A 12423-nucleotide genomic window follows, 5' to 3' on the forward strand; every position below is an offset into this window, starting at 1 on the left:
TGTTAACAGGTACTAAGTGTTTTTATTCAGAGCAAGGAAAGATGACATGGTGGTAGAAACACCCGATCCGTCTGCACCATAATCTCTACCAGTGCTACCAACAGTAGAGACAATACCAATAGAAAACATTTCCTAGTTTTCCTTGTATAGATGCAGGCGTAGAGATGTTGACTTAAAAAAATAGCTATATAACAGTCAGGATAGTGTGGCAAAACACCAGTGTTGACATTCTGTCAAAAATACTTCAGTTTTTAGTGCTGTCAATCCAGCACTCTGCAGAAGCACTAGCATAACTTAAAAATAATAGAAAAAAAACCAAAAGTAGCAACTGCCAGAAACTGAATAAACAGGACAATGTACTATTTGTTACTGATTACCTAATAAATAAGGATCTAATTGTCCCCTAAAAGCTGCACATGCACCTTATCCTCCATGGCAGAGTTGCCTCCTTTCCCTGGATACCTCTTTAGGGGTCAGGAGCTCCATGCAGAGGAATGAGGGCAAACCACGGACCAAAACAAGTTACCACCACCCACTGGCCCCACAGAAACATCTCATTAAAGTAACAAAAGAGCAAATCACAAAGCTGAGGAGCCCCTTTAGAGATAACGTCCTGCCAGCAGCCACACACACCCTTAAACTGAGGAGGTCTACTTCAAACGCTTCTGCTGTTCACAATTGTGTTGTCTTGCATGGAGAGGCAGGAAATTTCTCCCATAGGCAGATCCCAGGAGATTTAGGACTTCATAGGTCAAATCAACACCATACTCTCTACCCAGAAACAAAGAGGCAGATATTGACTCTGCAGATGTGACAGCTGTGGTCAAGATCAGAAGTAAAAAACTAGTAGTAAATTATATTATGGTTGCAGATTCCATATGAAGTAGTCTGGTAGAAAACCTTTTACATCTCTGCATGGGAGTTGCTGCCCATCAGCATGAAGTATTAACATCAGCAAGAAGGTGTAGGAAGAGAAGGAAGGAGTAGAGGCCATTTCCAAGCCCTGACCCAGGTTATTTCCCTTTCTCAGTACCTGAGGGAGGATCCTTCCTTCCTTTCTTCTTTTTCTCCTTTATCATCTCTTTTTCCTTCTCCTCAATTTGTCTTCTTTCTGTAGGAAAGACAGAATCAGGGAAAAGCAAAAGCCACGTGCTCCACGCTTTCAGGCATGAAGAGGCAAAAGAATGATGTAAAGGAAACAAAACCTTCTCTTAGGTATGAGAGCTTGATTAATAGGTTTTTTGCCCGCTTCTTCCTGGTAAGTGGAATCATAAGTTTCATGTAAAGAATAGGGAAAAGGAGAGATGTATGACAAAGCCTTTATTTTTTCCTGTCAGAAAGCACAGAAGTTGTCTAAAGACCTTTGAATAGACTGCATGTCTAGAAATTAAAAAGACTTTTCTTTAGTATGTGTTTAGTTACTACTGGGATTTTAGGCTTTAACACTGGATCCAATGAGTCTCCTTGGTGTAACAGTACTGACCGTAAACAGCCATTCCAAAGACAAAATTCTTAAACAAGTTAATCAAAGAAGTTTTGTGATTCAAGTTAGTTTTTCTTTGCAGTTGGTGCCACATGTATTACACTTTCAGTCCAAAATCTACTTTGATAATGCTAGTCATCTATCAGAAAAAGATCCATCTTTTAATAATGTTTCAGTAATATTTTGAACCTCCTCAGAATAAAACCAGAAAAAATCTTGAATGGCATTCTGAGTATCTGAGTTGTACAGCTTGATTCAGTGCATAAGGATTAATGCAGATTTAAGAATTAAGACTGTTTACCACTAAACTAGTCTCCTTTCTGCTGAAGGGAAACATCACACTACAACGCGCTGAAAATCCTGGAAGTTTAATAGATAGAGATTATTTTTACAGTATGAAATCTGTAGTCTGAGAAATATGATTATTTTACTTGTATCTTTAAATTAAGTTTCATCATCATGATATTACGTATGAAGTCACATCTCATGAGTTTAACTATGTAGGACAGGCCTGAACTGGGCTGCTGTGAATGTACTTAGGAGGGGAGTCATTTCTATGGACTTGCAGGGCAGTTGGCCATTCCCATAGGATTACTAGCAGAGATCACATGATGGAGCGGGGGCGATCAGTGTTCAGCTCACTCTTCCTGCTCTAGTCTTAGAAAAAGCAATGTGGGCGGAGTATGATTAGTGAGCTCTGTACTGGTCTGCTTAAATCCCTGATATGCAGTGTAGTTGTAGCCATGTCGGTCTCAGGATATTAGAGAGACTAGGTGGATGAGGTTATATCTTTTATTGGACCAATTTCTATTGGTGAGAGAGACATGCTTTCAAGCTCTGTCTCTCTCGCTCACCAACAGCAGTTGGTTCAATAAAATATTACCTCACCCACCTTGTTTCTCTAAATTCCTGGTGGCATTTTGAGATGCTGGCAGGCTGAACTATTCTCCTCTAGGACAGGAATAGACAGGGGAAAAAGAAAAGAATGAGATGAAGGAAGGAGATGATCAGTGGAAATGTGAAAAGAATAAAGTAGGGAAGTGAACATTGCAGTGAAAAACGTACAAATTTAAAAAATCAGACTGAAGGAAACAGATATGGAAAGAGATAAAGGAAAAGGAAAGAAGAATAAAAAGCAAGAGATGCACTAAAATTTATTTAATAAAACCAATGCAAAATGCCCAGTAGGCCCAAAGTGCCGGTGGTTCACAGGAAAAAGGTGGGTGCCCGGAGAAACTCTTACTAAGAGGGAGCCCACCCACAAATGCAGCATCACCTGAACTGGATGGAAAGAACCTGTAACTCAGGAATCCTAGACTGCTATGCTGATAGCAGTGAAGTAGGCTCCAGTAGCCCTTGATTTCCAAGATGAACTCCATTAGGATACAGTAAAATGAAGCACGCAATGGAGAAGCAAGGGAGGCTTCTTTATTCAAGGGCAAGGAATATGACAGTGAATGGGCCAAAATAAGAGGAAGAATAGAAAGACAATGCCAGAGGGTCTGGACTGGAGATCAGTGCTTATGACAACAGTACAGGTGGCATGGAGACAGTTAATGCGTCTGATGCTGAGGTATAGCCACAGACTGTACCGAATCACTAACACAACCAAAAGCTATCAATATTGAAGCATCCATCTTATGCAGGGGTGGCCAATGGTAAGGCATTTGACACTGAGGTCAATCACTAATGCCAGAAAACACTGGCATCCAGAGGGTACAGACACTAGTGTAGATGCAATTTGACAATCACTTGCCTCTTGACTGTTACTTCCTTAGTAAGGAGAGAAAAGAGTAATACTGAGAGAACGTCTTTGGAAGGCTTAGTCTTCCGAACAAGCTTGACAGACGTCAAGAGCGTGTTCAAGGAAGGAGCTGACCCCTCTTCTTATATACAACTTTGGGTGAGAGGAATGGTACTGTGAAGTGAAAAGGTATCAGAATGGTTTGCTAACACTCTCCCTATTGAATCCAGTGGCATGGGATGTTTTAGCTAAGTCCGAGTGCCAAAGTGTTTCAAGGCCTGATGATCTACTGGTTTCTGACTTGGCAGAATGAGACTGAGATCTGTGCAGGCTTCCAAGGCAGTTCAGTGCCAGCAGACGACACCCTCATAAAAAGTGAAGTTTAAGGCAGCTCTCCAGGATTGTGTGTGCGTGAGAACAATTTGCACATAGAATAGTTAGGAAAAAGCTTCTCCCCAAGGGAGGAGAAACACCACATTCATTTAGCGATGATGGACGAAGCGTCATAGGAGAAGTATAGCTTAAAGCCACAGATTTGCCTATGGTCATCTTAGATCTGAAATGGTGTGGGAACATCTCAATAGCATCTTAAGAGACCAAATATCCAGAAGAGGTATAAAGCCTAACATTATACACAACTAACTGAATATAAATATTAGAAGCATTAAAAACTCTCTCGTAAAGGAAGAAGTTGATTGATGAAAGATCAAAAGACCCTGTAGCATTCCTGCTTTTTGCCTTGGTTGATCAGAAGGAACCGCAGGGCAGTTGGGACTGTGCACTCTGCTCGAGGGTGGAGAAAAGAATGGCATAAGGGCAGAGGCAAGGTGTGCATACAGCCCCAGCAGACACAGCTATTCAAAAAGGTCAAAGAAGATACATAGAGTAGACTCCAGACAGGCAATGTTCAAAGAATTACTTATACTAATGGAACACTGGTTTTTCTCCAGTCCTGTTACTCTCCAGTAGCTGGTTTTAACAACTGGCATTAATCTGCCTGGAAAAACAGTCTATAGCTATTTGAATTTTGACATGTCTACAACCACAATTTGTTTGCTCAGCTTACCCTCTTCAGCAATATCTTCATTTTCTTTTTCTTCTTCCAATTCTGCTTCATCATCTATCTCCCCTCTCTCTTGTTCTAGTTCTCCCTTTGTAACTGGCTTACAGACATCATTTTTTTTGTAGTCAATGTCTTCTTCTATTTTCTATAACAAATTAAACATTTACATTTTTAAACAGATATCTAACATTTATTTTCTAATTTGGGGGGATTTTGTAAAGGCATATAATTAAAACTGTAAGATTTAAGATAAAACCCAACTGATTTTATTTGTAAGTGATTTTTCAATTACGTAAATGTATTGCTGCTAGAGGGCATTAAGGTCAAACAAATTATTATCATAAAAAAGGTGAAAATAAAATCAATTTTTCTTTTACCTTGGCTGGCCAGCAGAAGAGTACACCCAACCCTACTGGCAGTGCTAAAGTCAAGATGTAAAGAACCCAAAGCCATGGACGGTCTTCTGCAGCAGTCACCAACTGACTAAACATACCAGGCTGCAGAAAGAAACAAAGAACGAATCACTATATTGAATAAAGTGATGTAGCATTTATATAGCTCATTGCATTTTTCAAAGTACTGTAAAGACATTTGGTAATCTTTAACATCCTGCAAAAGGCTTCTCTTTTGGGAATTTAGGTTTTTTTTTCATTTTCTTTACCAGCTATAATGTTGCATGCACACACACTCTCTCTCTAAAGGGCAAGAATATTGTTTATTAAATATTAAGCGACAAAATTTTGTAAACTTGCACCATTAGAGATCTACAGGTGTAAGAAAACAGCAGCCACACACATCCAGAATACATAGTCATGAGTGGGATAGGCCTGGGAGCCCAAGCACTGAGAGCACAGGCCAGGAATCTACCATTTGAGCAATAGGAGAACTCTTAGGACTCATCTACACTGCAGGGTAACGTGCTCTATGGAGGTGTGGTTTTGTGCATAAATTGGTCTGTGTAGACCCTACTGGTACAAGCTAAAGGTTCCCTAGTGCCCTTAACATAGTACTGTTTCAAAACAGCATTATGTTAAAACACACCAGCAGGGTATATGAGGACCAATTAATGGAAAACATGTTAGTGCGCTTTAGAAATCATACCTTTGTAGAATGCATTACCCCACCATGTAGACAAGCTCTTAGCAATAAAAGGCTTTGTAGTTGCTGGGCACAGCCATTAGAGAGAGTTATGATCACATACAATAGGCCAGAGTAGCATGTGCACATCTTGTGACATAAGCCGGAGCTGTGTGCACACATGATTTCAAAGGTGCTGGCTGTCTCCAGGGAGTGCACATAAAGATGGATATGCACATGAGGACAGGGTAAGGGACATGGATTTGATAACTGATGCACACTGTATTTTCAGAGTTGTATAGTGTGTACTCAGAGTGACTTAAAGGTCTTAAATTTGCTTGACAGTAGATTTGCTACATGTCCAGTATCCTTAGTCACTGATCCATTCCTAGAGAGATTACGTATTTAGAGTGAGTATACTATCAAGGCTTTGAGCCTAAAGATCCTACTCTTACTTACCAAGGAGTATTGAAATCTAGGGGTGAAATCTGGCACCACTTGAGTAAATAAGAGCTTTGTCATTGACTTCAGAGAGATAAGGATTTCACGCATATGTAAGCCAAGTGCTTCAAAAGGCTTACATTTGAGAAGTGCATAGATTTGGAAAAAGCTAAGCAGTCAAACTAGAAAGATTTAGCACATTTCTCAGAACTGTTATCCACTTTGAATAAAAAGTAATCAAATCAATATACTATCTATATTAACAGTAAAATCTTCTAACAGCATATTTCCCCACTTATTTTGGCTACTATAGTTATGGTAAATACTATACCTCATTAGCACTAGCTACCAATTTCTTCAAGCCCCAGCCATCTGCAGCCCATTGATCTGCCACTTCCTTTTCTGAACAGATGATAAAATTATCAAAGTAGATATCAGGGGTCATAGACCACAGCTCTAAACCAACAGCACTGACAGCAGTCATTTCAAATGGGTGAAGATCCTCAAAATAATCTGGGTTAGGGATTTTTTGAGGACTCCAGATACCCTGTAAAAAGAAAAAAGTCGTTAGAGAGATGCTACTAAAAACATAAGCAGTGAAGCACTTAAAAACGAAAAGCCAAACATATGCCAGTTAGAAAGGAAGGGGAAGTTACTTACCCTTCAGAGAAGCAAAATTAAAATGTATCTTGCAGTAGTCTCACTCTTACATTTTACTTCCCTAGAACATGATAGACTGACCACCTCTAAGTCTTTAAAATTTTTGCTCCCTAAGGGTTGTGCTAGTGGTTGGTAGTGCAAGGCACCTGCATCCCTCATGCTACTTGTGGGCTCATCAGTGATTTGACGCCACTGCCCTTGGAATCCTTCAGTCAACTGTTCATGGCCAATTACAAAAATTAAAATTTGATTATAAAAACTGGAGATAAACAGCAAGACCAATAGACTTTACATCTTAAATCCTAAAGTAATCAGCACCTCAAACAGTTATCTCAGGAGAGGTGAACACACAAATCCTCAAAAATGAGGTCTTCAGAGAAGCAGGATTACAAGTTAAGAAAAAAAACAAGTACTCTCCTTCTCCTAACCCTTGTTCTTAAAGATACATTGCATATGTTCATTACACTGTGGACGTGTGTGCATCTTGTGTACCACTGAGTTTTCCCAATTGGTGACCACCAGATTTGTTCCCAAACTGAGAATATAAAGGGCAAGCTGCTCAGTCCATCCTTCATTTCCTTTGCATGATGATCCTGATAATAAACTTTAATGCATTAGGGAAGGATGGTGGGTCGCGTAATGTAATCACGCAACATATCTTGAAGAACCTTTAGTTATAAGAAGGCGAGTAACTTTCTTTTTCGAGTGCTTACATAACTCCATGACATTGTAGGCGACTTCCAAGTCACAACCAATGGAGATGGGGCCAGAAGTCCCATCAAAAGGGCTGTAGGACCACTTTTCTCCATTTGGATCTTCCCTCGATGCAGCTGTAACTGCAAGGTGTCTAGCAAAAGTGTGGACCAAGGACCACATTGCTCATTTGAAGATGTCCACAATAGGGACAATTCCCACAAATGCTGTGGAGGCAATATCCACTCTGGTTGGATGCACTGACAAATTCTCAGGAGGTATGATACCTTTGGCAGCACAGCACATGATAATGTGGCTGGTAATCCGTTTAGAGAGTCATCATGGTCTAACAGAGTGACCCCACCTTTATGCTGAAAAGGTTATGAAAAGCTGGGAAGAAACCCAAAAGGGATTTGTTTTGTCTAGATTAGGACAAGGCAACGACGCAGCACACATCTGAAGTGTGCAGCTATTGTTCATCCTTGTTTTGCAAAAAAGACTGGAAAGTGCATAGACTGATGTAGGTGAAATCAGATACCACCTTGGAAAGAAACTTGGTGTATAGCCTAAGATGCACCTCGTCCTCATAGAATACAGTGTATGGGGAATACATTACCAGGGTGTGAGGTTCCCACGTGGTGTTATCTGGACCGGTGATCTGCTAGGTCACTCCAATCCTTGACTCTGGGAGCCAGCCTTACCCTGCTCTGCTGTGAGAGCCCACACTCGTGGGATGTTCATGCACAGCCTCTAGCATGTAAGCTGCTCCTTGGATTGCGCAACCAAATGACACTAGCCAATATCTCCGGTCCCAGACGCAACTCTAGGAACCTCTGTCTTGCAGTGTCCAGTTATGCCCGCTGGATGCTGCAAGCTTATACGAGTTTGTCAATTTAACAAAGAAATTGATATGCACCAGGCTTGTTATCCCTAGGGGAGTCTCTGACTCGCTTTAAACCAAATGCACTGCTTCAGGTAGAACAAACAAACAGATTTATTAACTACAAAGACAGATTTTAAGTGATTATAAGTCAGAGCATAAGAAGTCAGATTTGGTCAAATGAAATAAAAGCAAAACGCATTCTAAGCTGACCGTAACACTTCAATGCCCTTACAAACTTAGATGCTTCTCACCACACACTGGCTGGTTGCTCTTCAGCCAGGCTCTCCCCTTTGATCAGTGCTTCAGTCGCTTGGTGTCTGTAGATGTAGGTGGAAGAGAGAGAGGAAAGAGCATGACAAACGTCTCTCCCTTTTATCATGTCCTTTCTTCCCTCTTGGCTTTGCCCACCCCCCTTTCAGAGTCCGGTGAGCATTATCTCATCACAGTCCCAAACTGACCAAAGGAAGGGGGGTGACTCCCTCAAGAGTCCAACAGATCCTTTGTTGTTGCCTGAGCCAGTGTCCTTTGTTCCTGTGAGGCTGGGCTGGGCTTGTCCCATACATGCCCTGATGATGTGTGAACTGCCCCTCTGCTTCTGGAGAGTTTTTGCCGGGGCTTTCTTTAAGCCATGAGGAAACATTTTCAGCCTCATAACTATATACATGAAATTACAACCTATAATATTACTAAAAATAGCAATTACTATAACATTATTATAACAACAATGCTCAGTACGTCATGAGCCTTTTGAAGACACCCGACATGACAAACTTTGCATTAGATACCACACAATCATTTTATAAGGATGAAGATGGGGGTATAGGGTGTTCCCATGAGGTACAGAACATCACATAGGGAATGCAGTTACTCAACCGTTCTAGCAGTAGTGATGGTCACGAAGAATGGCACTTTTGCGGAGAGGTGTAATAATCAGGAGGTTAAGGGCTCAAACAGAAGACCCTTAAGAGCTGACTGCACTAAATTCAAGTCCCAAGGAGGAGGTGGATTTCTGATAGAAATAGATAGGCTCTTTCCATCTTTTTAGGAATCTGGTTGTCAAAGGACTAGTGAAAACACTCCTACGTTGTATACAAAAGGTGAAAAGCTGAAATTGCAGCTCGGTGCACCTTAATGGAATTGAAAGCTAGACCCAACTTTGAGATGTAGAAGATAGTCCAAAATATTTTGACTTGTGTAGGAGACTCACTGTGACTAGCTGCCCAAATGGAGAAACACTTCCACTTACTAAGGTAAGTAACTATTATGGAATGTTGCCTGCCCTGCTATTAAGCAGGATGTTCTTAACTGCCACTGAATAACGTGCCTCCTCTGTATTTAACCACTGATGAACTATGCCGTGAAATGTAGCACCCAAGGATTTGGGTGCAATACTCGCCTGTGATTTGGGGATGTCAACTCTGATTTGTGGAAGTAGTAAAGGTTCTGCACAGGTCCAATACTATAGTTGTCTCAGCCAGTCTGGAGCTAAGAGGATCATTCTACTTTGTTCTTGCTTCAGCTTGATAATAACTCTAGGAATGGAGTGGCATTTGCTGTACACATACAAGCTGGCCCTTGCCCTACAGGAAAAAGAAAGTGTCTGAGATGGACCTGGGACTGTGACCCATTCTTCAACAAAGCTAGGCACATTTCCTGTTCTGCCAAGTTGCAAACAAATCCGCTGCTGGAAATCCTCCTATTCAAAACACTGATCCTTGAATGCCTTTGTTGAGAGGCTATTCATGATCCAGGCTGAAGGATCTGCCAGACCATTTTGAACTCCTGGCAGGGTAAGATGCCTTAAGAGTTATCGAGTTCCATATGCAGAAATGCCACAGCCTGACTGCCTCCTGACACAGACTGACACCCAGCACCCCCTTGTTTCTTCCCATAAAATACTGCGGTGATGTTGTCAGGGAGCACCTATATGGTCCTGCCCTGAATGCATGGCAGGATCTGTTGATGTGCTCGGAATATCGCACATGGCTCAAGAACATTTACATGTAACCTAGCCTTGTGAGTGGTGCACAAGCTCTGAGCCTGATTATCATCCAAATGACCTCCTTACCTTGTGACTGAAGCGTCCATTTCCAAAGTCTGATGGGAGAGATGGACACAAAGGAAATTCCCTGTATACATTGCCCTGACTCATCCACCAATTTAGACACAACAGACCCCGACTGAGATGCATACTAGTTTGTCCACAACATGAACCTGGGGGTGGTAGACTCATTTGAGCCATGCCTGCATTTCCTGGAGGTGCAACCTGGCGTGAGGGGTTGCATATGTACAAACAGCCATCTAACTTAGGATCCTGATGCAATTCCTCACTGTGGTTCATGGCTGATCCTTGAACCATGCACAGAGGTCATGTTTTGTCTTGGCAGTGGCTGAGTCTAGGACTACCCCAATGAACTCTATTTTTGGAAAAAAGTGACATGATTTGACTTCTCTGTTTATTTTCACACCCAAGCTACTGAACAAATGGAGAGTCCAACAAATACTGGTCTCTACCCGATGACTGGAGTGACCTTGTGCCAGTTAATTGTCCAGGTAGGGATACATGTGGACATCCTCATTGTGGAGATAAGTGCCTGGCAGTGGTGACAGTCTGATAAAAGCCTTGGTGCTGATGATAGTCTGAAAGGTAGAACAGTGAACTGGTAATGATCTCCTACTACCATGAACCTCAGGAACCTGCTAGGATGGATTGCCACATGGAAGTAGGCATCCTGTAAGCCAAAGGCAGCATCTTAGTCTCCCAGATCTAAAGAAGGGAGAACAGAAGCTAGGAAAACTATATGGAACAACTTTAAACTTTTTGATATATCTGTTTTGGTTCTGAAGTTCTGGAATGGGTCCAAGAACCCCTCTGGCTTTGGGTATTAGGAAACATTGGGAGTAAAAACGTCAACCCAATGTGGAAGAGGCACTTCCTCTGTGGCTCCCAAAGAATGCAGAATCAGCACTTTTTAATCTTAGCACAGACTCATGAGATGGGTCCCTGAAAAAGGAAGTGGAAAGGGGGAATGGAAAGAAACTAGGGTACATTCTGATGCCATTCTGCTTAGCACCCACTTGTCTGTGGAGATGCTCTGCCATACATTTAGGAAATGGGATAACCTGTTCCCAAAGGAAGAGAAGAAAGCCAGAGTGCGCCAAGCTGGTAAGCATGCTGTGTTGACAAAAACGTCAAACAGGCTGCTTTGAGGCTTGTGGTTGCCTGAATGAAGTGACCAAGGAGGTAGAAGGCAGAGGCCACCTCCTTTTCTTTTTGTCTAAATGGTCGAACAGCCTGTAGGGGTAGAATTGCTGTCTTGGCTGGAACTGAGGATGATATTTTGTCCTCTTTGTAGCCAGCGTGTAACAGACCTAGGAACTTCAAAACTGTTCTAGTCTTTTAATGTGTGTAAAGCCTCTCCAGTCTTAGAGGTGAAAACCAGCACAGCCCTCAAGAGGAAAGTCTTCAATAACCTGTTGTACTTCAGCAGGAATCCTAGACACTTGCAAACATGAGGATCAGTGCAAAGTTACTGCTGTTACCATAACTCTTGCCACAGAATCTGGTGCATCCAAGGAAGCTTGCAGAGCTGATCAAGAAACCAGACAGCCTTCCACCAAGGAGGTCTGGAACTATTCCCTAGAGCTTTCAGGCAATTTATTTACAAAATGAGATAGACTCCCAATTTCAATAGTCATTCCAAGTCAAAAGGACCTTGTGGTTGGCAGTGCACAGCTATAATCCCACAATTCAATAAATCTCTCTCCCAGAAACCTCTAGCTTTTCTGCATCCTTTTCTTTGAGGGTAACCTTAACTTGATCTTGAGGGTGCCTTTCATTCACAGGGGCCTATACCAATGAAGGGAGCAGGGTGTGAACACAATTGCTTGAACCTTTAGGATGGAATCTGGTATTTGCACTCCATGCGCTTAGCCACTGGTGGAGGAGATATGGGGATCTGCCACAGTGACTTGATTGGCTGCACTATTGCCTAATTTATAAGAAGTTCTACCTTCTCTGCAGTTGTTGGGTGCTAAAAGTCTATAAACATGTGAAGATTCTTCTCCACCAGAATACTAAGAAATATAACCATCTTTTCCAGCAGCTCTTGGTAGAATTTATAATCATCCAGTACGTGGGAGGAAGCTTCCAGTATGACAGCTTCATCTGGTGATGATGAATTCAGAGGAGACAAGGCAGAACCTTCTTGAGGTTGATCTTGCACTGCTGGGGCAGACTGCTGTTCCAAGGCAGGTTGGGGAAAGTCCATCAACTCTGTGTCCAGAGGCTATTTGGTAGTGACTATTCGTGGTCTCTCAGTACTGGACAGGGAAGCCTCTGTCCTGGGCAACCTGCTTCCATGAAGAAACAAATGTTG

At 42.0% G+C, this 12423-nt stretch overlaps 1 protein-coding gene across 2 annotated transcripts in view; it reads right to left on the reverse strand.

Moving 5' to 3' along the window:
* CLGN (calmegin) overlaps nt 1-12423 on the reverse strand; it is an 84644-nt gene that overhangs the window by 9984 nt on the left and 62237 nt on the right. The window contains exons 11-14 of one of the 2 annotated variants that reach the window (XM_077815267.1): nt 6140-6355; nt 4668-4787; nt 4294-4435; nt 1034-1111 (exon numbers count right to left, since the gene is read on the reverse strand). In XM_077815267.1, coding sequence (XP_077671393.1) covers nt 1034-1111; nt 4294-4435; nt 4668-4787; nt 6140-6355 — 556 coding nt within the window. The remainder of the gene's footprint in view (nt 1-1033; nt 1112-4293; nt 4436-4667; nt 4788-6139; nt 6356-12423) is intronic. The other variant, XM_077815268.1, reaches the window with a different exon arrangement.

The sequence above is a fragment of the Eretmochelys imbricata genome, chromosome 4 (assembly GCF_965152235.1).
Source record: "Eretmochelys imbricata isolate rEreImb1 chromosome 4, rEreImb1.hap1, whole genome shotgun sequence".
In the NCBI taxonomy this organism is placed as follows: domain Eukaryota; kingdom Metazoa; phylum Chordata; order Testudines; family Cheloniidae; genus Eretmochelys; species Eretmochelys imbricata.